Raw genomic sequence first — 27,765 nt, forward strand, 5'->3', positions numbered from 1 at the left:
AGCAGCATCCATAAGAATTTTAATTTGACCATTAGTCGGATTTGGGCAAATACCTTGTTTTCAGCTGGGTCTTTGGAGGCACAGAGAACTAAAGGGACTTGCTTAAGGTCATATGGAGGGTCAGTGCAGATCTTTGATTTATTTCTGCAAAATATTTCAGCAAAATAGTTGCATGCACACTTCTTGCTCAGACGATGAGGAGCAAATATTCTGCAGTTTTTTAATTCTAAAGATTACGGGCCCAATGAACATTTTTTCTTTTTAACTCCTGATGCATTTGCATAACATTAGCTTACCGCAGCGGGAGTTTAACAAAAATTTAATCTGGGCATTAAAAATATGCCCTGAAATCCAGCGCACAGTTTCTTAATCCCTAGATTACTACTTCACACTGTGAATGTAGCTAATGGTATACACCTTGTGAAAGCCAGCCACACTGTGATCAGTAATTATCGAAAAGGAGAATCTACCAGCATGAATTCTTTTTTTTTTTTGCAACTAGATTGCTTTGGAAATTGTCCTCCTTGTGGCTGTGATTCTGTGCTACTGTGATGATACAGTCAAGGCAGCAGCAGCTAGAAATCCTTGTTTCAACAGAGGGCACAAGTACAATCTAACCTAATTATAATGTTGCTGTGTGAACATCATTAAGTGACCTTACGTTCTCCATCAATGGCTTTTCATTACAAAAAATGAAAATGATTTTTTAGATGCTTCTTAGGAGCCCACTTCACCCAAAAATTAACAGTGCTGACCGGTGGTAAACTGGGGAAGAGAAATTCTTAAAGATTGGGAAAACTATGGCGCATATCTAAAACAGCCCCTTTACCAATGTTTTTGGCAGTCAGACCAGTCCATGAGCTGACAATAGTTTCAACTGAGAATACCAAGCACATCTGTGGGCACTGGTGACTAAGGAAGAACTTTTACAGCAAGGTTTAATACGTTGGGGTTCCCAGTGCCACTCTGATATGGGCTAGTGTGAGAAGAAGGCCGGTCAGAAAGCAACATCGTTGGTCATGGGCTCTAGTTCCTGTCCCACTACCATTCACAATATGCCTTTTAAAAAAAAAATACCCATACTTCAAAAAATTAAGGTTGTTTTTCATTGGTTCATTTTCTTTCCTTGTTTACTTTCAAATATTTTGCCATCTTCCCTCCTTGTAAGCATTCCCATGGTATTTACTACTGGGCAGAAATAAGCATGTAGAATCAATCTCCTTATCTGAAAATAAGTTGCATTGGAGATTCTGCAGCTGGTTCTTGTTCAGCCCTGGAAGAGTTAAAAAACAAACAAAAAAAAAGGGGTGGATCAAGGACTGTCAGGTAGATGACAAATGTTTTCAGACTACCAAACCCCATTTTATCTGGTGGTGGTGGCCTATCACAAGCTACTTCTTTACCAGCCAACATCTCTTAACAGATCAACTGAACCACCAAAGCCACAGGAAGAAGATCTGGCTTCTCAGCATGGAATACTGAACATTTTATTTAGAAACATAGAAATGATGGCAGAAAAGGACCAACGGTCCATCCAGTCTGCCCAGCAAGCTCATGGAAGTTTCTGCCGCGCTATACAAGTCACTGCCATACTTATCAGTTTCCCAGACTGTCAAAGTCAGGGCCCTTGTTGCTTGCTGTTTGAGTCCAGTTCCCCGTTACCTTCTGCCGCAGAAGCAGAGAGCAATGTTAGATTTGCATCAAGAGTTTCAGGTTTATTGGTTAAGGGTAGTAACAGCTGCATCAGCAAGTTACCCCTATGTTTATTTGTTTTCCCAGACCGCTAAATTCAATATCCTTGATGCTTGCTGTCTGAATCTAATTCCCCTTTTCCTCTTTTCCCCCAGCTGTTGAAGCAGAGAGCAATGATGGTGTTGCATCGACAGTATGAAGGCTTATTGGTTAAGGGCAGTTACCACCACACTAGCAAGTTACCCCCATGCACTCTTTTCTTCATTTCCATCCTCAAGCCTTTAGGGGTCCACAGTGTTTATCCCATGCTCCTTTGAAATCTTTCACTGTTTTTGTCTTTACCACTTCCTCCAGAAGGGCATGAAAATAGAAGTGTCCTGGTGAATTTGTTTTGTATTAGTGTATTGTCATATAGAAAACCAAATACATACTTCATGTCCTTCCCCCCACCCCCCAAGAGTTTCCATGATTTTAGTGGCATTGGTGGACTTTTTAAAACCCCGTGCCTAGTGTCTATTTTACTGAGATCTAAACAGATACTTTTATAAGGATGAGGGCTGTTACTTTCTGTCCAGAGAGCGCTTAATGAGACAAGCACAACAATTTTTGCCTATACTGTACCTCTCCTGTTTAATGCACATCTGGTTTATACTGGGAAAGTCCATGCCATTAGGTAAGATGCAGCCTCACAAAAGCCACTGTTAACCTTTCTCTCTTTCCTTACACCACCTTGTCTTGTTGCCAGTTTGTCTGTCTTTTGTGACTTGAATTTAAAATAATGCTTGTCAAAGAAAGTAGATCTGAATAGTGAGACCTTTAGATGCAGAGTAACACCAAATACATTCTGCTTTGCAGCAAATCAGTAGATTAAATAAGACATTTTATTGCAATTAGCAAGCAAAAAAATGTTCCACCAGTAATGTTGGATATTGATCCATACAATTAAACGTTAACTGTAAGTCCTGAATACAAGGTAGCAATCACAGTGTCTGTTTATGATGCACTGATGTTGACAAAGCCATCATTTCACAAGGGGCTGTCGCTTGTTCACGATACCTTGTGTGAAAGATAACTTCCAGCTTTAAATCCACTGATAGTTACACATCTATGTACGTGCAAAAGTACTTTCAAATTATAGGTATATAAGGATTTCAGAAAATACCCTAGCAAAACGTTTATCGCTGGAAATTGCTAGGACTCCCGGATTTCCATTTTTACAGATGAATACAAATACTTACAGATGGAATTTGATTGAATTTCATGTGTATTTCTTTTAATCAGCAAAAATCCTGAATGAACATACAGAACTGCACCTGAAAGAGACAATTGGGGTAAAGCAGGGGTTAAAAACCGAGTGAAAAATGTAAGTATCAAAACATGTAAAAGAGTGAAACTTGTCCTCTTAATTTCCTTTTCATGGTCCAGCAGTTTCTAGCTCAATCAGAACCTGCCCTAACTGGGCCAAAGCCCCATAGCCCTTTGTTTACAGTTAGCTAGGCTTGGATTACCTGTTTCCCTCAGGTCTAGCAGCAGCAGTGGTCCTGCTGAGAGCCTAGAACTGTGGTTCCCTTCTGAACCAGACACCAGCATGTGCATGGGTCAGTTCAGTAGGAGCCTCTCTCCCCCCCCCCCCCCCCCCCCCAGCCCTCTCAGAGGAAAGGAGTGGTTGTGAACACTGCCTTCACAGCTCCTCCAATCCAGATAGCCCAAGGGAAAGGAGCAGGGGGTGGGAACCTAACTTAGATCCCCCAAAAGACAGTGCTGCCTTTTGGCCAACCAACCACCCCTCATGTTTATATATTGAAGAAGCATAGGTACATACAAACCACAAAAAAAGTGAAAAAATACAAGCTTGAGTTAAAAAAAAAAAAAATACAGATGTAAAAGCATGAAAAATAAATAGCTGAAAACCGGGAGCCGTAGATCTAGTCCTCCTCCAATAGTCAATATTGATTCAGTGCTCTGGATAATGGTGATTCAATGTCCTTCGTCCATTTACACTTGCTGTTACTGGACAAAATTTAGTTCATGGAACCAAACTCTTCTAAACCAACACTGTGATAAGGCACAGAGCTGATAACAGCATCCTAGAAGCTAAATATCTTTTGTTGCATTGCTGACAGATAAAAGTTTAGATTCTGAAGTGCTTGATTTTGCTGTCAGTGTGTTACATTTTCACATTGGTAAATGTTCTCTGGCAATGTGATTAATGCTCACTAGTTGTGAACTGTTGTATATGAATTTTTGTATCTGAAATTCACTCATAAATTAAGTGTTAATGATATAAAAAATAAAATAAAAATATTTGCTTAAAATGTTTGGTTTCTTTCTTTTTTTAATGTCTTCCTGTATATTTTGAGTGGCCTGCATTCTCACTGTTATATGTAAAAATGTTCTTATGTGTCATGGAAGTTAAAATCAATTTTTAATAGAAAATAGTTTACAGAAGATTTTTATGCTTTTCCATGTATTTTCAGGGGGTTTTCTTTACACACTTTTATAGTGGTAGAAATACCTTTCATTGAGGTTAACTGAACTGCTTGCTGGTGGCCAGATGTCGAGACCTAGAGCCATTTGCAGGCCATGGTGAACTGACCTGTGGCCTCAGTCTGGTTCATAATAGACAAGTGTCCACCAGGTTAATAAAGCCATCAACACAGGTCTCACTGACTGGCACCTGCGTTGCGATAGCCAATATGGGATATAATTTCTTTGAAGAAGTCCTTTCAAGTAAAGTTGCTGAAGAACACTTGCAGATGATGGAACTCTTTGGAGCTCTTCCCTCCAGGTGTTCGAGTCACATCTGTTTAACAGATATGAAATGGACTTTGGATTCCAGAGCTGCCAGTCTTGACATTTTTTCACAAGCACTAAATTTGCTAAGAAAACAAATGTAAAAAGAAATTATCTTAAAAAAAAAAAAAGAGGAATGTCAGCAAGTTTGCTTCTAGTAATAGTAAGGAGCGTGCAATGAGTGCTGGGATAGGAGGAAGAAACTAGAGTCTGCTGTGATCACCAGGGTGCCACCTAGTTCTGCTGTCCTACAAGCAGGTTCTGAACTGATCTTAATAAACATCTCATGCCAGGCAATTATTTATATATAAATATTTGATATTCCATCTCTTCCAAGCTAATTGCAAAGTGGATTACAATCAGATTTAATTAAATCCCCAATACAGTTGTCAGTTTACAAATCAACAGGAACAAACACGAAGGTGAGGAATATAAAAAGATAGATTTAGAGGTATGAAGTGGATGGTATTAGTCATCTAGGAAGTATCAAAAGATATGATAATAATCCCAGGTCTACTAGATGGGTTAGAGAGCTAGAATAGTGATAGGTATAGGAGTACAGATGCATTGGTGCAAGGAAAGTAAGAATGATTAAGCTCAAGTGGTCCACTGATAGAAGGAAAGTCTTTGTCACAGTCTTTGATGAGGGATCTAGGGGAAGGCTTGGCTTCTTTCTGAAGTTAAGGTAGCATATCTCAAGGCACAGGAGTAGTGATATCTTATTCCATATATTTGGGGCATTAGCAATTAGCACTGATCAAGATTGTAGGAACAGAGATTGTACTGCTCAGACTTGAGGGAATAGCTAAGACTGCTGAAATGCTAAAAAGGGTGTTAAAAATAAAAAACAAAACTATGTTTAAGATCAGCACTGAATTTAGTTTCTGTCCTCTGGGCTCAATTTACAAGAAATTATATGACTTACAAGAATCCAGTCATATTTGCATATATGAGATAAAATTATAATGCAAACCAGCTGAAAAAAATATGCAAACAAACTAACCCTTTGGTCTGTAAGTTTGAGGGAGGAATGTCAGTGACCAAAATGATAAAGGGAATGGAACAGCTCCCCTATGAGGAAAGACTAAAGAGGTTAGGACTTTTCAGCTTGGAGAAGAGACGACTGAGGGGGGATATGATAGAGGTGTTTAAAATCATGAGAGGTCTAGAACGGGTTAATGTGAATCAGTTATTTACTCTTTCGGATAATAGAAAGACTAGGGGGCACTCCATGAAGTTAGCATGTGGTACATTTAAAACTAATCTGAGAAAGTTCTTTTTCACTCAATGCAAAATTAAACTCTGGAATTTGTTGCCAGAGGATGTGGTTAGTGCAGTTAGTATAGCTGTGTTTAAAAAAGGATTGGATAAATTCTTGGAGGAGAAGTCCATTACCTGCTATTAATTAAGTTGACTTACAGAATAGCCACTCCTATTATTAGCAACAGTAGCATGGGATAGACTTAGGTTTTGGGTACTTGCCAGGTTCATATGGCCTGGATTGGCCACTGTTGGAAACAGGATGCTGGGCTTGATGGGACCCTTGGTCTGACCCAGTATAGGCATGTTCTTATGGAGGTGACATATTTAACTGACTGGAACAGCTTGGGAACTCTTAGCTGAAGGTTTACTCTGCATTGTTTGGTAAGTACTGTTTCTTTTTTAAGATATTTTATAATAAAAGACTAAAGATTTTTCTCTTACTGGCTGTTGGTATTCAGTGTTTACTAGCACCCCCAACAGCATGACATCTGCAGATTAATGTGGCAGAAACTAGAGAAGGAGAGGATAGAAGGGCCATTTGGGAGTACTGGAATGCAGGAGAATGGGAGCTGGGAGAGATACTCAAGGGCCAGGAGCTCACACATTCCCAGCAGTGTGCCAAGTCCATGCCCAGGTGATTTTTTTTTTTCTATCTCTATTCTTATTCTGAATTCTCTCCCTAAATTGTACCAGCAATAATTTCCTACCTTAAATGTATGAGTTGAGCAGTGGCTTTATAAGCACTCTGCAAGGCAGTACTTCACTCAGTCTGAAAGCATGATGGAGGATTGTGACATTGGATTTTTATGGGGTTTTTTTTCTCTACTATTGTAATCATAAGAGCAGATATATTGTGGGATAGACAGAGTATCAGTGATTACATTTTGTTTGTGATGAGTTCAGTGACCATGTTCCGGAACTGCCTGGATGATGTGTACACTCATGTGACCATCATTAACATTCCCATGTCCACATTAACCCATAAACTGAGCCCTTTCCAAACTGGATCCTATTTTTTTTTAATTCTGTGGTATCTTTACTAACTCATTTAATTTTTAAGAAGTCCCTCAGATTAGAAATACTGCTATATTGAGCATAGCTTTGAGGATTCAAAACATGTTTTCCTTGTTTCATTTGCTCCATAGCTCCCACGACCTTAGTGTGGTATAACTCTATATGGAGTCCTAACCCACCTCCACACACTGCTCTTTCATGATTTATCCCTGGGGTTTTCCTCTCATTGGGAAACTAAGCCACCAACTAGATAAGGATCCATTTAGGTGAGAAGAAGAAAAAGGCTTGTCCTGAGACTCTGCCTGCTATGTCATTAAGGACCTACAAAACTGTTTCCTCTTTTCTCTTTACCTACACTACCTTCTGGAATAGTACTGGGCATGGTAAAGACCTCCTGGGTTGAAAGCAGAATTCTCTTCTTGCCGGAGTTCTGATCTGTGCTACTGTTGATGCTCTCCCTTTCCAAGTTCTGTAAACACTGCCTACACCATCAGTCTTGCCATGAGTCCCATCCAGCTCTCGTATATTGTACTGCGCTCTGGTAACACTGGGCCAATGGGCTGGTCTGGTCACAAAATAATTTCCTCCCACTAGCTAAAATGGTATGCTCAGTGCCTACATAGTCTATGGGTTGCTGGTATCTCATCCAAGAATTCAACCAAATGAACGGAGCTCCAAGAAAACCTATGAACCAACTCTAGCAGAGCTCTTAGATGGCCACTCTCTTAGAAAGGCTACTTTTCCATGGGCCACCTTGTAGAATGTCTGCTAAATAAGCCGCCCCTGATTCTTTCCTATCTGCCTCCGAAGCAATCCTGGAGCTGTTGAACCCAGTGTACTATGGCCCTGGCAACATACCACGCCCACCTCACCCCCAGATGGTGGCCTACAAGGTCAACACTTTGTTGAAGAGGGCCTGCTTTAGCATAGAATCAATTTTCCTATCCTGAGAGTCCATCAAGGAGTCCTGGGTGGTAGCATCAGAGGTGGCTGCCAGAGACTATCCAGGGATAATACAATGCTAACCTATCCCCCTTAAGTAGTGCATTAAACATTTCCTGTAAAGGTGTGGCCAATAGCCCCCCCAAATCTTTTATAAAAACTCGACATATACCCATCTAACCCTGGAGCCTTATCAGGCTTCAGAGTTTTAATTGCTTGTAAAATTTCAAATTCAGAGATTTCTTTAAGAATTGTTGCTGGGAATGGGTGAGCATCAGCAACTGCACACTAGTCAAGTAGCCTTTTGTCCTCCTCCCGAATGGAACTACCAAAAGAATAAAGCTCTTGAAAAAATCTCCTAAAGCATTCTCTAATTCCAACCTGGTCATATACCATAGTTCCATCCCCTTCTCTCATCTGCATAATTTGTGATTGCACAACTCTTTTCTTTAATTTTTGAGCCAGGCAAAGTGTGTTTGCCTCGTTAATAGCATATGATAGTGAATGGAGTCTACATACACATTTCAAGAGATGTATTATATATATTTTATTATAATATATTTTACAAATATATTGTCCTTAGGAATTGTATATTATATATTGTGTTTTAATTTGCTGTAAGCTGCTCTGGGCAATCCTTAGGGATTGAAAGGATGGAGTAAATAGAAATAGAAGTATAAGTACTTCAATTTACCCCTATCCTTTTCCAGCTGAATCCATACCCTCCGAGAGCCAGTCCATTTGTGTTGACTCACTAAAGGTTTAATATTAGATGATAAAGCTGGTTTGTTTATTTTTCTCTCTTTTCCTACACTGCCCAAGCTATTAATTTGCCATGTAATACTGCTTTTAAATCCCAAATATATTGGATTTCATTTCCCCCATCCCATTGATTTCTAAATACTCCTGTATAATTTCCTCTATCTTCCCAACAATGTTTTATCCATAATCAGGTATCATTCAATTTCTAAAAACAATTCCTACCTGGTATTTGTAATCCCCAAGGTTTCACCCAAACTGGTGCATGATTCGACCAAGCACACCCAACCCCAGTCAAGATAGAATCCACCAATATAAAATAAATCCAAAATATGTCCCATGTAGACTGGAGTAAAATGTGTAGTCTCAAGAATTAGGGTGACGCACCCTCCAGACATCTATAAGGTTCAAATTGTTAAGCATAGTTGTCAATTTCCCTCTATGCCTCTTCAAAGACAACCTGGGAAAAGCCGAATTATCCATCTCTGTATTGCTCCTTGGTGAAGACCGCACCTTGAATACTGCGTACAATTCTGGTCGCCGCATCTAAAAAAAGATATAGTTGCGATGGAGAAGGTACAGAGAAGGGCGACCAAAATGATAAAGGGAATGGAACAGCTCTCCTATGAGGAAAGACTAAAGAAATTAGGACTTTTCAGCTTGGAGAAGAGACAGCTGAGGGGGAATATGATACAGGTGTTTAAAATCATGAGAGGTCTAGAACGGGTTAATGTGAATCAGTTATTTATACTTTCAGATAATAGACTAGGGGGCACTCCATGAAGTTAGCATGTGGCACATTTAAAACTAATCGGAGAAAGTTCATTTTCACTCAACACACAATTAAACTCTGGAATTTGTTGCCAGAGGATGTGGTTAGTGCAGTTCGTGTAGCTGTGATTAAAAAAGGATTGGATAAGTTCTTGGAGGAGAAGTCCATTACCTGCTATTAATTAAGTTGACTTAGAAAATAGCCACTGCTATTACTAGCAACAGTAGCATGGGATATACTTAGTTTTTGGGTACTTGCCAGGTCCTAATGGCCTGGATTGGCCACTGTTGGAAACAGGATGCTGGGCTTGATGGACCCTTGGTCTGATCCAGGTGGGCATGTTCTTATATTAACTTTTATATCCACTTCATGATTTCATGCTCCAAACACACACCTCCCTCCCTTCCCCCTCACTACCCAAAAACCACCCCACCATCCCCTCAACTCACCTTAAACCTTTCACCCGAAAACCATAAAGAACCTCCCCCCACCATCATTAGTCAAGTATCTCACAAGAGCTTTGCCCACTCCACCCCCAGCAAAGTACCCTAAAGAGGAATTACTTCATGGACCAGATTAAATAATCGCCTTACTATTACAATCTTAGGATTTCATTCAGTAGCAAAGACAGAGCAAAATAACATAGATCCAGTGAATAAGACCAGAAGCCTGAAGACAGTCATAAAGAAGAGTGCTCCTTTCTCCATTATTAGCAAAGGAGTCCCTCATTGAACAAAAATCTAACCTCTAAAATTTCAAAGGAAAACACCCTTATGCAGTCCATCACGCCACTGCTGCCTTAGACCCATATTTGTTCTGCACTGCTCCCGCTGACATTTTGAAAAGTCTTGGCACAGGAGGGATGAGCAAGCTGCCACTGTTTTCTCTGTAGGCATTTGCCGATCCACATGTTCATTAACAAGTCTTGCACACTTCAAGGCACACCATGCCTCTTGCAAGGTTTTAGCTTTAAATGTTGTGTCACCTACTGTTAAACTTATGCTGAAAGGGAACAGCCACTTATAGCAGATATTGCCGCCCTTGAGAGTATTAGTAATGTCTTTCTATTCCCTCCGACTCTTCAGTGTGGCTACAGACAAATCTGCATACAGTTCAAGCTTTTGGGTCTCCCAGTAAAAAGGCCTGAGGTCCCTAACTTTCGGCATTAATTTTTCCCTCACTGAAACAGACTGTTATATCTCGGGGCAGATTCTGGTCTTTTCAAACCCAGAGCTCTGTGGGCCCTTTTAATGTTAATTAGTGGGAGTTCAGTCTCCCCATCTTTCCTGCTGCCCAGAACTGCTTTACAGAGCTTCTGCATCACATCATACAATTTTTATATTCGCTCGCCTCTGGCACTTCTCTTACATGCAGATGATCCCAGGAGGTGCAATTTTCCAGGTCTTCTATTTTAATCACTGAGCTCCTTCTTAGTCACGGCCAGCTCTTTTGTTAAACACTGGAGCACAGCAATTTGGGATATGTGGTCTTCTACGCACTTCTCTACTTCAATATGACCATTAATTTCAGTTATCTTGCTTCTCAACTCTGCTATAGCTTCTAACATTTCACTCTTAATTGAAGCTCTCTTTCTTAAGGACGCAGAACCAGGCACGAATCTCATTCTGAGGGATATCTTTTCCATCCCTATTGCTCGTCATTCTTGTCCAAGTACGAGGAAGATCTCCCACGTGCCACGGCTGGTGGTCCTGCGCCTAGAGGCCAAGTTGCCCATCGTGAAAAGGATTTTTATTTCCACCACTTTTCTATGGGTCAACATGATCCCCAGCACGATGCTTCATGTTAAGTTCACTATTTCCTCTTTTATATAGCTATAAAATTGCTTTTGTGAGCATCTGGTCAGTGCACTCAGTTCATGTTTCCATCTTGGTCTGTGACATCGCTTCCTCTGCCACTGTCAGTTTAATTACTATCAGGCCAATACAGTATGGTGCGCTCAGCCGAGTGCACCTTTAGCCCCGGTTTGGCCACGCGTTTTCGACGTGCTATTTTTACCTCTTTTATATAGTAAGGGGGTAAAAGCACATCGAAAACGTGCAGCCAACCCCCCCGAAACTAATAGCGCCCGCAACATGAAAATGCATGTTGATGGGCCTATTAGTTATTCCCGCGCAATTCAGAAAGTAAAATGTGCAGTCAAGCCGCACATTTTAATTTCTGCCAGTATTGGGAAAGTGTACAGAAAAGCAGTAAAAACTGCTTTTCTGTAAACCCTCCAACCCAAAAGTAAAAAAAAAAATTAAGAATCGGCCCTCGGGTCGGAAGACGGATGCTCAATTTAGCCGGCGTCCGTTTTCCGAACCCGGTAAAATTGAGCGTCGGCTGTCAAACCCGATGATAGCCGCCGCTTCTGTCAAAAAGGAGGCACTAGGGATGCGCTAGTGTCCCTAGCGCCTCCTTTTACCGCAGGCCCTCATTTAAAAACTTGATTGCGTGCCCAGGAGAGTGGCCAGGGTGCGTGTCAGGAGAGTGGGCGCTCGCCTCGGAGCGCCGGCTCTCCCGCAGGTTTTACTGTATCGGCCTGTATATCTTTCCTTGGTCCTTAGGATCTCTCCTTGAACCACTGTCAAAATATGTAGATTTCTTTTTTAAGACCAATTGTTCCCCCAAGTAAATCATATATTTGAGATTCCACCCATTTTCTTCAGATTCTTAACACGGTTACCAAAGTACAAGATTCTTGGATACTGGTAACAGCAGATTTTACCTCACTTTATACCGATATATTTCAGCTAGCAGCTGTGTCTATTATAGGACAAGCTTTAAGAACCACATCTTTATCTAACAAGTGCCAAGAATTCATTAAAGAACTAGTGTATGGGCTTTAACAAAAAATGTTTTAGATTCCAACAAAACATTTACCATCAAATTAAAGGTACAGCTATGGGGACCACTATGGCCCCCTCAATAGCTTGTTTATATGTAGCTTCATTTGAAGAACAGTTTGTTTATCCTTCAGAGTTCTGGCAACACATTAGAATGTGGGTAGATTCATTGATGACATCTTTTTTATTTGGATGTCTTCTGCCGCTAACCTAATGAAGTTTCTGGAATGGTTGAATGTTCAAAATGAAAATCTTCATTTTATCTTTCATAGTGATGCAATAAAGGTGCCATTTTTGGAAACAATAGTCTACAAGGATTGAACACCTCCATTTTTTTAAATAAAGAAACTGATAGGAACACCTTGCTTGCCTTCACTAGCCATCACCCACGAAGACTTAGAGAGAACGTTCCAGCTGGGCAATTCCTTAGATTATGGCGGTTATGCACCACTGTGGAAGATTTCCGTCAACAAACAGAGCATATGGAAACTTGCTTTAGGCAGCGAGGCTACCCTTAATCAGTAATTAAACATGCATACAAAAGAGTGCTACATGCAAATAGAGAGCTGCTTCTTCAATCATCTAATAAGAGCACACCAGATAGGTTGATATTTGTACTTTCATATTCAACTTGCACAAAAGAGGTGCAAGGGATTATTCTAAAGCATCTGCTATGCTTATATGATATTTTTAAAGAGAAACCTATTTTTTTAAATACCCGGGGTCAGAATTTAAGGGTCTCTTTGGTAAGAACTACCCCACATGTTCACAGTGAAGATCCATTAACATAGGGACAGTATCCATGTGGCAAATGTGCAGTATATACTAATAATTTACAATCACCAGCTGAGAGGATACTTCACATGCAATTAATTGCAGGTTATGGGGTCCATTTTCAAAGGAGCGCAAGTGTGACCATATGCGCACGGTTCCCAGTGTGTGCACATGGACACAGCTATTTTATAACAAACGCGTGTTATAAAATACGATATCCACGTGCACATGCGTGGCAGATTTTAAAATCCGTGTGTGCACGTGCGGGCGGCGCGCACTGGGGGGGGGGGGGGCGCGAATTTTCAATTTATATGCGTGGCAACAGAATCAGGCCTCCCCCAGTTTCCTTCCCAGTCTGCTCCAATTGGCAAACAGTAGCTCCCAAAGGTCTCAATATGGCTATAGAGTGGGAAGCTTTCTATTAATAATTTCCTTGGTCCTCTTTGCCAGAGAGAGACAGAACAAGGTTTTCTGCATAGGGATGTTTGCATATATTACAGTTAGATAATGGCTAGCATGTCACGTTAAAAAAAAAGGGCTTCAATAAAGTTTCAAAGTTCAATACTTAGGCTCTAACACCCGGATATCCAGTCAAGGCAGTATATTATCGGGTCTTCCTGCTAACGCGTAGCGCTTGAAAATGGCATGTCTGAATGCTAAATGATGTGTGCACTATTCTAACGTACGATGGAATTTCTTACCTAGAGGGACTGAAGGTCTATAATTTAATGTGAAGCAATTTAGTAAGGGTTAGAGCAGTGTTAGGTTTGCATTTGTGAATGGTAAAGTACTGTAGTGAAATATCATTTCTGGGTGTTTGAGAACGGCATGTCTGAGTGTAAAATGTTATGCACACTATCCTAAGGTATGATGCCACATATTAACTATAGAGGTTAAAGGTGTAAAATCTAACCAATAATCAAGCTAGCTTTTAGTATGTAGTGAAATAATGATATATTTGAATTATAAAGGCAACATGCAATATAATCTTTGACCACCCCGACTGAGTACAAAAAGCAATGGGCAGCATTGGTGAATGGAAGGGCGTTAACACACTATTTGAAACTTATTGATGCCAGAAAACGACACATTATCTCAGGAGAATGGATCGTCATGACAGAATAAATTCATCTTAACAAAAGCAAGTCAAGTAGGATGTGTTTCCTCTTTAATAGTGAAGCTGGATTTTTTATAAAAGGACACAAGTATATCAACCCAACAAAAGGTTATGTGCATCACATGGCTAGAACTTGGTTTTTACAACACTCCCCTGATGAAGCCTTTCATTAGGTGAAACCTAGGCCTTGGGAAGGAGAAAGAAAGCTTGTAGGAAGAACTTAATGGTGGTGTTTAACTTTAACGATATGTGACACAAACTCTGAGAATTTGTTGTGAAGGAGAAGGAAAGATTATAGGAAGAACTTAATATTGATGTTTAAATTAAATGAGATGCAAAATAAATATTGAGAAATGTTAAGTGCAGGAAACCAGTAGGCATTGATGTTACAATAAGGTGTGGAGGTGCTGACTTAATGTTGGATGAAACATGATTGATATGATCGTGGTATGAATGGTTTTTAAGATGGTTGATGGACTAACAGCTTGTGCAATATATTTATAAGGCACTAATAAAATGATTTAGATGTAAAAATGTGTTTGAATGTGATATAATTTGTGGTTGTGCAATATAGTGCTTTACTGTGTAACAGTTGTGCATATACTTTGAAATTTGATAGGTTCCAGTGCGGTTTCTTTATATATATATATGTAAAATATGCTAGAAGAGAGATGGGGGAATATGATACATGGAAAGGGTGGTACAGGCCTGGAAAACCCTCCCGGAGGAAGTAGTGAAGGCAAACATAAGAACATGCCATACTGGGTCAGACCAAGGGTCCATCAAGCCCAGCATCCTGTTTCCAACAGTGGCCAATCCAGACCATAAGAACCTGGCAAGTACCCAAAAACTAAGTCTATTCCATGTTACCGTTGCTAGTAATAGCAGTGGTTATTTTCTAAGTCAACTTAATTAATAGCAGGTAATGGACTTCTCCTCCAAGAACTTTAACTGTATTAACCACATCCTCTGGCAATAAATTTCAGAGTTTAATTGTGCGTTGAGTGAAAAAGAACTTTCTCCGATTAGTTTTAAATGTGCCACATGCTGACTTTATGGAGTGCCCCCTAGTCTTTCTATTATCCGAAAGAGTAAAAAACTGATTCACATCTACCCATTCTAGACCTCTCATGATTTTAAACACCTCTATCATATCCCCCGTCAGCCGTGTGATGGAATTCAAAAGAGTGTGGGATAAACACAGAAGACCCCTAATGCCAAGAGGATGGAACTAAAGCAGTGGGGTAATGTAGTAACATTGCCACTCTGTGCAGGCTAGAGTAGGGATAACCCAACACAGAAGGCAAGGGGGTTACCACCATCGAGTAGCAGTTCTGAACATAGGAACATTTATTGATGTTCCTATGTTCAGAAACTCTGTTTATTGTAACGCCTTAACCGCGACAGTTTTGTTCTTTGGAAACCGACCTGATTTGATACTTGTATTAAGAAGGTCGGTATATAAAAATTCTAAATAAATAAATAAATAAATAAAGCCCTGGCTAGGCAGACTGTTGACTATGAAAACCAGCCTAGTCGGTAGACCAAAGATTAAGAGATTGGCCAGGCTCATTTCCCTAGCAACAAAGTACAAGAAGAAGAAAAGAAACATGAGAGAGAGTGATGCTGCTGCTGCTTTAGTTTTCCATCATGGTGAGCTGCTGTGTGCGTAATAGGATCCCTTCCCTCTTACACAGAAAGCTTTCCAACGATCTAGCCATCAATATTTAAACATGTCTTTTTACACCTCAGTGCTGGGCTGAGAGCGCAGACAGAGGAGCAGCACCAGCACTGCCCGGGGCGTCTTTAGCAGCAAGTAGAAAGAAATAATTAAAAATAACAAATGGAGATGGGGGTCGGTTTGGCTTACTCCTCGCACATTTTGTGTGGTGAACCATAGTTCTGTCTTGCCTCAGCCAGGACTAACAGTCTCAGAGAGCAGAACATTTCAGAAATGAGCCCTGGGCCTGCTTGTTTTATTTATTTAAGTATACTTGGTTGAAATATATTGTAGCAAATGCAAAGTTCAAAGCATCTGTTCTTTATTTTTTGTATTTATTTAAGAACATTTATATCCTGCTGATCAGAAGTACTTTCTCTCGGCGGGGCACGTCCACAGTGAAGAAACCAGACCCAATCGTTTCTCGGCTTCTCAGGGCTTGGCCAGGCAAATCTTTGGGTTTGCATTTCATTTCTTTTAGATAAGAAAAATCACCTGCCCCACCGTTGGTGAACTCGCACACTGGAAGCTCTGCAAAAGAGCTGGGGTTATTCCTGTACTCAGGGCAAAGAAAAGCGAAAGCAACATCCTGGGAAAGTCGTGCTCCAGCGGAGCTTTCTTCTTTGTTTCTAAAGAATGTGCTGCGTCCCGTGAAAAAGGGGGAGAACATTCCAGGCTCATGGCACCTGATTAACCAGATGAAATAGAGGCAGAATAAAAAATACTACTACTGTATTTTAGTCTAGCAGCTGGAAGAAGGGAAATATTAAATTTACCATTTTAAATGAGGCTACTCCAGTCCACCCTAAAACTAAATTACTGGAATCATTTAAAAAGCTATGAAAAGGCTTCTAGTGAGGATTATATGAAAGGGGAAAAAAAATCTTTTTACCATGACTTTTATTTCTTCATCTTGACTGTTTTTAATTTTCATCTTGTTGGGCTGGCCTTATTCTGTTGCTGGGGCTGGCCTGATGGTTCAGTGGCAGATCAGGGTTCGAAGCCTGAGCCTGGTTCTGGAGCTGGTTGGGGATGGGAATCTCAGCCATTACACACTAGTGACACCTGATGGTCACACTGGGTTCCAGAGGGAGCCCTGAGTTGTAGATCCTGGGTGCTAGACTATCATTGTAATGCTTCAGGTTAGATTGGGGGGGGGGATTTTTTTTTTTAAGTATTTGTAAACTGCACATATTAATATTCTTGACAGTGTACAATAAAAATGTATGTAGAAAACCTAAATTATGTTTTCTAAGATGTCTGTCTCATTATAGTAGGGGGAACAGAAGTAGTAGTTGGCTGGGTTTAGCTACACCTTGTGGGAGACTAAAATGGTGGAGTTTTCCAAATATAAAACCCAGTGCCATCAGTTTAGGGGGGTGGATTTTGAGTTAGCCCTTCTAGAGATTGGAATGTCTCTGTACCTGCTCCTATTTTTGTTATGTTTCTGGGGATGAAGCCTGGGTATGACATAGAGGAAAGGGTACCCTTTTTTCCCTTTTTTGAAGAAATCAAATTCACATCAAGATCGGGTAAAGAAAATTTTATCCATCTTTCTTTCTTCCTCCTTTTAGGGATCCTGTTTTCAAGAATTTTATTTTTGCCACCTGCCTGAGTCCCCCTTGGATCCAGGGCCTCGGTGCTTAATATTTTAAGGAGTTTGGCATCTCTCAACCAGCAAGGTTCAGTCAGCTATTGGAAGTCCTGTAGGGGAATTAATTTCCATTCATTCCTAGGAGAGGAGAAATGAGCACAGAGGAAACTTGCGCTACCCATCCAGTGTTAACTAAGATCATACAATCAAGATATTGAAGAAAGGAGAGTGGAGGTAGCATCCAGGTACCAGCAGGGAAGGAGGAAGAGGAAGAGCATCTGTTTTGAACAACTGGACTAAAGGTTTGAGATATGGTTATTTTATGATATCTAAACTGGGAGTAATCATCCTCTCCACCAAATTAGGGGAGAAAGATTTAAAACTATCTAATTCCAAAAATGGTGGGGGGGTCTCCATCAAACGACATATGAGGAGAGGCTGAAGGACTGAAATATGTATACCCTGGAAGAGAGGAGGTGCAGGGGCGATATGATACAGACCTTCAGATACCTGAAAGGTTTTAATGATGCACAATCAAGAAACCTTTTCCGCTGGAAAGAAATCAGTAGAACTAGAGGTCACGAAATGAAACTCCAGGGAGGACGACTCAGAACCAAGGTCAGGAAATATTTCTTCATGGAGAGGGTGGTGGATGCCTGGAATGCCCTTCCGGAGGAAGTGGTGAAGACAAAAATAGTGAAAGATTTCAAAGGGGCATGGGATAAACACTGAGGATCCCTAAAGGCTAGAGGATGGAAATGAGGAAAAGAGGACATGATGGTAACTTGCTGGTGTGGCGGTTACTACCTTTAACCAACAACCCTTCATACTGTTGATACAACTCATTATTTCTTTTTTTTTTTTTTTTTTTAATTTAAATTTTTATTGGCATTAGCATACAGCCTATACACAATGTGCTAACTGAGTCAAAACAAGCAAATACATAGAAATTGTGTAAGAACCAGCTAACATGAAACACCAATATTTAGGAATAAGATTCCCAAATCCCCCCCTCCCCCTTTAGAGGTGTATAGCCAGGTATAATATAACGAGGACAATGCACACAGGACCACAAGAAAATGCATGTATAGGACAGGCGAAAGTCCAAATTCAACGCCATACAGTATATCAAACTCCCCCCTCCCGCCAAATGCTAGAGACCAGTCATAGGAAGCTACGTTGCCAGCGTTCATATAGGCCCCACGTCCTGTAAAAGGTGCGTAAGGAGTTATTTTTGTAAGCCGTGATACGTCCCAAACTATGCATCTGTTGAACAGAAGCTTGGATCGCCTGCAGCGTTGGGACGCGTGGATCCTTCCACAGCTGGGCTATCGAGCATCTCGTAGCTGTAACCACATATTTAATAAAATAGTCATGATATTTGTAGCCATCTTTCCTGTCGTCATTGAGCAAAGCTTGCGCCGGCGTCAACTGGAATTGTATTCTGAGTACACGAGCAATCCATGCAGATACCACTGTCCACAGGTTCTGTATCTCGGGACACGTCCACCAAAGGTGGAAAAAGGTTCCCCTTTCACCACAACGCTTCCAGCAAAGGCCGTCAGAGTGCTGGCTAATGTGTTGCAGGCGGGTCGGAGTGATATACCATCTGAAGAACAGCTTATAACCATTCTCGATATGCAGGGCGGAGATTAGACCCTTCCGCAGCCCCTGGAACACCCTTAACCAATCCTCCTCCACCCATGTACTTTGCAGATCCAACTGCCAAGCCCGTATATGAGGCGCTGAGAGATTAAATCGACCTGACAGTAAACTGTAGAGATTGGAAATATGTTTATCAACACGATCCGCGTGGCGGCACATACTTTCAAAGGTAGGTATGCCCTGGGACAGATCGCCTGCCACATGGTGCTTTTGACAATAATGTCTGACTTGTAAATATTTAAACTGGTCCCCCCTAGGCAATTGGAACCGATCCCTAAGTAAATCAAATGGGAGCAGCCCCCCTGGCTCCCAGATATGGGCAAATTGGGTTACCCCCTGCGCAATCCAATGGGAAAAAACTCTAGGGTGTCCTGCCGGCCGGAAAGCAGAGTGGTGAAATAGGTATGTACTATGGAAAACAGATTGTGTGCCCACCAACGCCTTCCGCCAGTGAGACCAGGCGGTAAGGGTAGCCTCCACAGAGCCCGGCATTTGTACCACAGGGAGCCAAGAAGACCTCGGCTGCCACAACAGGGCCCCCAGAGGTAGAGACCCCAGCATCGCCTGTTCTAGTTGCACCCACGGCTTGCTATGCTGAACACAATGCCAATCGACTGCTGCTTTAAGCTGAGCAGCCCCAAAGTACCTAGCAAGATCAGGCAGGCCCATACCCCCCTGCTGGCGCGGGAGGTACAAAGTTTCCTGCGCTATCCTGGGTCTCTTCCCCTTCCAAAGATATTTATTCAGCCTCTTTTGCCACTTAGCGATAAGTATACCAGGTATTGCCAGTGGCAAAGTCTGAAACAAATACAATAGGCGAGGTAAAATGTTCATTTTTAGGACCGCTAGTCTCCCCAGCCAGGAGATATGATAGCGGTCCCATTCCTCCAACTCCCGATATATTGTAGCAAGCAACGGCGGGTAATTTAGCTGGAACAGATCAGCTCCCATTCCCAGGTGGATTCCCAAATATTTCAATTTATTCTTAGCCCATCGAAAAGGAAATTGGTGTGTGATCTGGGTCACCATCTCTGGGGCTAGGGTGACGTTAAAAAGTTCTGACTTATCCCAATTGATGGTGAAACCAGAAACTGCACTGAAAGCCTGGAGTTCCCTCGTAATTGTCTGTAGGGAGAGCAAGGGGTCAGTGATGGTAAACAATAAATCGTCCGCAAAAAGGGACAGTTTAGTTGAGATCTCCCCGGATCGAACCCCTGCTATGTTATTATTATGCCGGATGCGATAGGAAAAGGGTTCCAGAAAAAGGGCAAAAAGGAGGGGGGATAAGGGACAGCCTTGCCGAGTTCCCCGCTGGACATCAAAAGGGGGGGAATAACCCCCATTAATTTTTAAGCAGGCTGTCGGCCCCTCATATAATTTATGAACCCATCTTAAAAATTTGTCCCCAAAATTATACTTTTGTAGGGTGTGAAATAAAAAAGGCCAATGCACGTAGTCAAAGGCCTTTTCAGCATCCACTGCCAGCAAGGCCATGGGAGTCTTATGAGTGCTAGCCCACCACATAGCATCAACCGCCTTACGGACATTGTCGGATGCCATCCGACCTGGTATAAAACCAGCCTGTTCGGGGTGAACCAGAGCAGGCAGAAAGGTGTTTAGCCTTTGGGCCAGGATCTTCGCTAAAAGTTTTAGGTCCAGGTTTAACAGGGAAATGGGGCGGTAGGAGCCGCAAGCCGTGGGGTCACGCCCGGGCTTACCGATCAAAGTCACGCCGGCCAAATTAGCCTCCCTAGAGAGAGAATGCTGGGTTTGAAGTGAATTAAATAGTTTTACTAAGGGAGCCACCAAAACCGGGGCAAATTTTTTGTAAAAAACTGCTGTAAAACCATCCAAACCCGGTGACTTGCCTACCTTTAGGGATTTGATCGCCCACAAAACTTCCGCTGCTGTAATATCACGAGACAAGAACTTTTGGTCCTCAGGGGATACCTGTGGGAGCGGGATAGCCTGTAAATATTCCACTATTGCTTCCTGACTAATATTGGCGTTGGAGGCGTATAAGGCAGAGTAGAATCGCAGAAAGCGCTGCCTGATAGCAGAGGTAGAGGTAATAATATCCCCCTTCTCGTCCTTCACCTTCACTATATGACATTGAAGTTGTCTAGCCTTCAGTTTGCGGGCTAAGTGTTTCCCCGCCTTATTCCCCCCTTCGTAGTAGAGTTGTTGTACCCGGGTTAACCGATAGGCTATCTGCGCCGCCTCTATGGACACCAGGTGCTTACGCAATTGGTCCATCTGGAGCAATACGCGGGCATCTCCAGTTTGAGCGTGGCTAATACCCAATTGCTGGAGCCGGTGTATAGTCTCCGACTTATCCTTCTGCTGTTGCTTCTTAAGCGAGGCTCCTTTAGCTATAAGTTTGCCCCGTATCACAGCCTTGAGACAGTCCCATAGCGTAGTCGGGGCAGTCTCTGGGTTATCATTAATGAGTAAGTATTCCTGCAGATCGGAATACAATAGATCACAGAAGTCCTCGTCTGCCAACAAACTATCATTTAGCTTCCAGTAGCGTTGTCCGGGGTCCGTTGCCGATACAGTCAACTGTAAAGACACTGGACCATGGTCAGACCAGGTGGCCACTCCAATAGCAGGATGGGCGACCCGGTTAGCGCACCCCTTATCAACCAGTAAGTAATCAATTCTGGAATGCGTTTTATGGGCCCTGGAATAAAAGGTATACTGTCTCTGCTTGGGGTGCCAAACCCGCCAGGTATCAATCAGACTATATCGCTGTAAGAAACTATGGAAGCCCTGGCGCTCCCTCCTCTTGTTAGAGGTACGACTATTAGAATTATCCAGTCTAGGATTCGTAGTTAAATTAAAATCCCCTCCGATAAGAAGGTGACCCTCTACACTCTGGTCAAGAAACTGGGACAAACGGGCCAGAAAGAGATCCTGGGCATCATTTGGAGCATAAATACTCAATAGGGAGTACTTGACTCCCGCAATGTTTACATTGACTAAAACATAGCGTCCCTCTGGGTCTGGATAACAACCCAACAATTCATAGTGCAGATCCTTATGAATAAGGATACCCACCCCCAGGTATTTATGAGCCAGTGGCCTCGCCGCCCAATATTGGCCTGGATAGGCGCTGTTACGTAGTAAGCGTTCATAGCGCTTTTTCAAATGTGTTTCCTGTAAGAACGCTATCATAGTGTGGCGCTGAGTCAAATCTGAAAAAAGGGATTGGTGTTTTAAGGGGGTATTGAGACCCTTAACATTTAAGGTTTGAATATGTATGGTCATCATGAGGAATACCGGTTAGCTAATTGAGTGTAGTCGATCCAAAGCTAAACAACAGTAATCCCCCATCCTGTCCATCGAACACACATCTGGCTGTCCCCCAGCCAGGAAATAAACAGAATGCTTACCCACCTCTAGTCCCCCTCCCCGCGCCCCCACCCCCCGAGCGGTATGGTCCTCCGCAGAGGCCCACACCCTGTAAATCTGGGAGGATACAATCATTCCAGCAACAGCCTTCCCTCTCCAACAGCTTTAAACCTTTCAATTAAACAACAGTAAACATTCCAGCACTCCCGCTAAAAGAGCAAATTAGCGGTGGTGCTGTTAGGAACCCACAGTATAACAATATAAAGCAGGACCTGCTAAAGTGAAACGGTATAACATTCTAAAAGTCCTGCAGCCGCACAGGGCTAACGAGTTCCAGCAGGGTCGATGCCTGCACATCGCAGCACAAGCAAAAAGTAGCCACTCAGTGCAAGCTCAGAGCAACCAGCATCTGGGATGCAAACCAAGCTCATCCCTGCGGGCCTTGGTCTGGGTGTCTTCGGAGCCTCTTATCCCCTCGATTAACCCTTTGCCAGCGAGGCGGGTCGTCCTTGCGCATAGGTGGCTTAGATGCCGCGGGCAGCTCCGCCAGCGCTCCAAAGCCCACTGCCTGTAACACCTGCGAGGCCTCCGTTGGGGTTTTCACTCGGTGCGCAGCTCCTTTCACTGAGAAGGACAGCCCAAACGGAAATAGCCAGCGGTAGTGGATTTCTTCCCTTCTCAAGAGCTCGGTAACCGGCTTAAAATCCCGCCTCTTTTTAATGGTCACCGGGGAGAGATCTATGAAGATCATGATCTCATGGCCTTGCCATTGCCACTTGTTTTGTCGCCGGGCAATGCCTGCAATCTTCTCCTTTAATACATAGTCCTGGAAACAGGCAATGATGTCCTTAGGCAAGTTGTTAATCCTCGGGCCCAACACCCGATGCGCCCGGACAAGGTGGACCTCCACTGCCTCATGTGAGGGCTGGTCTGGTTCTCCCGCGGTTAGAAGCATGGCACAGATCTGTTTAACTACAGCCCCACAATCCGCGTAATCCACGAGTTCAGGCACGCCCCGAAAACGGAGGTTGTTCCGGCAGGACCTGTTCTCCAGGTCCTCGACCTTTTCTAGTAAACGTTCCACCTCAGATTGAATTATGGTAATGTTCTCACGGTTTACCTTCACCTCCTCGCTGTTTGCCTCCGCTCTGGTCTCCACTTCAAACAGACGCCTCCCGTTCTCGGCCAGGTCCCCTTTAATATCCTCTATGGATGCACGCAGGTCAGCAGTATTAGCTGCTAATTCGTGTTTGAGATCCGCAAACCAGCGCTTCATGTCCGCCCGGGTAGGCAATTCGGAGGAATCCAGCGGGTCCTCAGCTATCTCCCCCGGCGATTCCGCCGCGTCCACGCTGCCGGCCGCCATGTTGTCTCCCAGCGAGTCCTCAGGCAGCGCAAGTTTGTGGTAGGAGTACTTTTTAAAATCGAGCGGTTTTTTCCGACTCGACATCAGAGTGATGCTGGGGTGCTCTGTGTGCGATTTGGTCCCGATTCGGTGCCGTGGGAGTGCTGGATGCTATTGGATTCTGTGTCGGAGCAGAGGAGCCATAGATTCAGGCTGCTGTCTGCATGGATGACGTCACTTCCTCCTCCAACTCATTATTTCTATCTGCTTTAACAGCAGGGGGAAAAGAGGTAAAGGAGAATTAATTTCAGACTGCAACCAACAAGGGCATGAATTTTACGGTCTGGGAAAACAAATAAGCATGGGGGTAACTTGCTGATACAGCCTTATACTTGTGATGTAACTCCAACATTGCTCTCTGCTTTAATGGCAAGAGATAAAGGGGAATTGGACTCAGACAGAAACCAACAAGGGCCCTAACTTTTAACAGTTTGGGAAAATAAGTATGGGGGGGGTAACTTGTAAGGCAGATGCCACTCCCTGATGATACCTTTATGGGGGAGACCTGTATGGCACAGCTGGTGCTACCATAAGCTTGCTGGGCAGACTACTTGGCCATTTGGTCCTTTTCTGCTGTCATTGCCATGTTTCTATTAATTGGAAAGGATCAGGAAGAAGAGAATTAATTGGCATCAGTAACATCATAAATTAATTGGAAGCTTAGTCACAGATTTATTAGAAGAACTAAAGCTGTAAATGGAGTGTAGAGAACAAGAACTTGCAACTGGATATTTTATCAATTTTCCATCATTAATCAGTAAATGTTACGTTGGAAAGCAAGATCAGCTTCCAGCATCATTATAACTGCGGTATACAGGAAACTTTACATCTTGAATTAACTCATGAACAATAACCTGACAGGGAAGCTTGGACTTCAAAGGGGCTTAACATCAGGAGAGGACAGTTAACTAACCTAAGCCCCTAAAGTGAGGTGTGGTTTTTGGGGTCCTGTAAGGGGACATTAGCCCAGGGGTTACACATACATCACATAAAGTAACCTCAAACAATGGACCGAATAAATGTTCAGCTAAAATCTCAGAATAACAGGTCCAACCCAAAAGCCTGTAAGTTTGGGGTCACCATGGACCACCCAATCTGTACCAGCTATTTATTATCTTAAAGATATTGGATATCTGCCTCGTTCATGTGCCTCTTTGAATAAAAATGATTTCAATTTTTCAGTTTAAAGTTGGGGCTAAAATCAGGGTTGTTCTAAATCGAAAGTTTATGGCACCATAGTGCAATAGAGGCTGGCTCTGATTGAGTTAGATCCCCAAAGTGAAGAGGAGGCAACTGCTGTCCCAAAATGACAGATGGACTCAGGCCCAATGTGTATTGTGCTCTCCTGATAGCAGAAGGGAGACGGAGTCAGATTTCAAAGCTGACGTCACCCTACATATACCCGTGCAGCAAGCTTAGCTCTTCAGTATTCTTGTCGAAAAGCCATTGTGGATATATGTTGCTTAATACTTGATTAACCTTGAATTGGTTCACCTGAGAGACAGAGACAAAACTTTTGAAACTGGAGATGGCCAGTGCAGAGTATTCTTGGATAAAGTAGTTTGGCTGTTTTGTTAGGCCATGAATACAGAGAAATAAAGGTTAGAAAATAAAATACACAAGATAGAAATGGTAATACCATTTTATTGGTAAATTAATGCATTACTAGCCCACGTGTTCATAGGCCTAGTCAGGTTAAAAGGTAACATACATAAACTTAAATAAAAAAAACTAAAATATTAAATACAATAACCCACAACTCTGCCAATCAAATATAATCAGATAATAAGGGGGCAAGCTTCAGTAACAGTTTACATATGCTTGTTCAAACAGAAAACCTTTCAGCTTTTTGCTACAAACCTTTATTCAGGTCCAGAGTCCGGACCAGCTTTTTCTGTGCCTGGGGCAGGTATACAGAATTACGCCTCTTCCCCCTCCCCCCCCCCTTTCACTTACCAGTGCCTGCTCTGACACAGCGCTTTCTCCTTTAGCAGCAAAGGCACAGCTGTCCTTTATAGTGGTGGCAGCTTCAGCAAAGCACCCCCTCTCTCTTTCTCTCTCACCTACTACCCAGAATCCCCCTTTCCCCCACTCCACTCTGTGACCTGAATCCTACTTCTCTCCCACTCCTTGTCCTGCATCCCCCTACCACTTGCCCTAGGTCTTCCTCTTTCTCCCCCCTTGTCTTCAATTCCTCTTGCACCCTTACCCACCCCTTGTCCAACAGTATGAGTCCCCTCCCTTCAACCGGCCCCTGCCCTCCACCACGCTGCCCAGCATCAGCAACCTCCTCTTTTTGCCCCACAATCTCCTGCACAGCATCAGGCCCTTCTTTGGCTCCCTTCTTTACCCCTGCCAAGTGGCAACCCCCGCCCCGCTCCCTCTAACTGTCTCTCCTCCCCCCCCCCCCCCGAATGCTTCTCGTGCTGCAATGCTGGAGATCTTTCTGCAGTGGCAGCAGCAATAACAGAAGAAACATAAAATCAACTCAGGGCCAGTGAGCCATGAGGCAGCCCTAGCTTTCTCCTATACAAACTTATGCATTACAGTATCCTGAAAACATGTTCTGGGAGTCCTCCAGAACAGATCCTTCAGCTTTGTGTACCCTCCTCAATTAATTTTCAGGCCCATATGCTTCCCTTCACTTGTTATAATTAAACTCAGCTATCATTATGTCCCCACAACCCTTGCCAGAACAATCCTGTACACTCACATAACTGGACATCATATTTTTAAATATTTAACTTTGTTTTACAAAATTTATGTTTCAGAAATCATGTCACAGTGTCTGATGAATATGTGCTTTGTGAGTTTTGGAAATAGACTGCATAAAAGAAAAGATCACAAGTAAAATCTAAATTTCTCAATTAAAAGCTATTCATACTACACTGGTTGAAGGTGATCTCTAAAATCGCTGGCTGAGCGGAACTAGAATATTTTTCCCTTTATTACTGTCCATAGATAAAAAAAAAAACATTCAAATGATGTTGTCACTTCAGTTACAGTGACACAAACTCCCTCAATTACCAGGCCCTTTGTGAAGTAACACATACATCTTATGAAGTCACTCAGAATAAGGGATCACAAATTAGAAATATGCAGATTAAAAACGGAATTATTTTTTGTTCTGCTATCCTCTCAAGTTATTTCCCTTCCCCTTTCTGTTCCCTGAAGCTATTGGAGTATCCTTGTAAATGAAGGCGCCACAAATTACCTGCCACGCCTGGAGCCTATCAAACCATACTGGCTGCATTTACAGTACTGAAGATGGGGCAAACGTGCTATGACTCTGATGAAGAAAACTAACTCTGTACAGACCAGTTTCCAATCCCGGCACTGGTGCTGTATGTGAAAAGGGATAGTAATGACAGTGCAGTGCTAGGAGCCATGGCAAAAGCATTCACACCGCGGCTTCTGTCTAATTTCCATGAATCGATGAATTCTGCTGCATGCCTTATATACTTGGGACAAGATGAGTGAGATAAGGAGCCGTCTTTGAGTATTTTCAGTCCCTGCATTCTACAGGAGTCTGGCATGCTCAAAGCTCCCAGCATCTGTGCATCCGTACAGTAACTAAGTCCTCTTCAAAATTAGATCTGCAGAAACTCTCCAATTAGCCTCTGAACGCCCTTAAGCAAACGCTACTGGTATACTGTATGCTTTCTTTTGTAACATTGTCCCTTTGCTTGAGAGCAGGCAAAATGTAAAACATACAAAGTATAACATAGTGATGTGTATCCTCATAATGATCCTCGGGCTCACAAATAATTCCAGTTCTGAAGTACACGTGAAAAAAAAATGGTGCAAAATAATTTGATTCTGAGATCAAAGGTATGCAAACTTGATTCATGAATATTCACTACAAATAGCCAGTTTACAGTATCACCAAAACACACGCACCTTGCCTCGGTCATGTGACTCCTTCCCTCAGCACGGAAAGTTGCTCTCCCATTGCGCCTGCGCCCGCCGCTCCAGCCAGCCGCCGGAGGAGGATGGATGCCGGTTTCCTCCAATCACAGGTTGCCCCCCCCGCTCTTCGGCTTGCTCTGTCTCCG

At 42.7% G+C, this 27,765-nt stretch overlaps 1 protein-coding gene across 2 annotated transcripts; it reads right to left on the minus strand.

Annotated features, from left to right (window-relative positions):
- Window positions 1-479: 479 nt before the first annotated feature.
- LOC115096668 lies at window positions 480-27,686 on the minus strand. Of its 2 annotated transcripts, XR_003858124.1 has the most exons (3): window positions 27,611-27,686; window positions 2,931-3,005; window positions 480-1,273 (listed from the first exon to the last, which is right to left on the minus strand). XR_003858124.1 is itself a non-coding variant. In XM_029611629.1 (2 exons), the coding sequence occupies exon 2, from the start codon at window positions 23,753-23,755 to the stop codon at window positions 22,733-22,735; it is 1,023 nt and encodes a 340-aa protein (XP_029467489.1). In that variant the 5' UTR covers window positions 23,756-23,914; window positions 27,611-27,660; the 3' UTR covers window positions 22,420-22,732. The 2 variants fall into 2 exon arrangements, 1 of the variants encoding a protein (XP_029467489.1); XM_029611629.1 differs by lacking the exons at window positions 480-1,273; window positions 2,931-3,005 and adding an exon at window positions 22,420-23,914 and having other exon boundaries at window positions 27,611-27,660.
- Between the last annotated feature and the right edge of the window lie 79 nt (window positions 27,687-27,765).

The sequence above is a fragment of the Rhinatrema bivittatum genome, chromosome 8 (genome assembly GCF_901001135.1).
Source record: "Rhinatrema bivittatum chromosome 8, aRhiBiv1.1, whole genome shotgun sequence".
Classification (NCBI taxonomy): Eukaryota; Metazoa; Chordata; class Amphibia; order Gymnophiona; family Rhinatrematidae; genus Rhinatrema; species Rhinatrema bivittatum.

Coding starts and splice junctions, on each gene's coding strand:
- LOC115096668 (XM_029611629.1), bottom strand. CDS start 23,755: ATGTCGAGTCGGAAAAAACCGCTCGATTTTAAAAAGTACTCCTACCAC.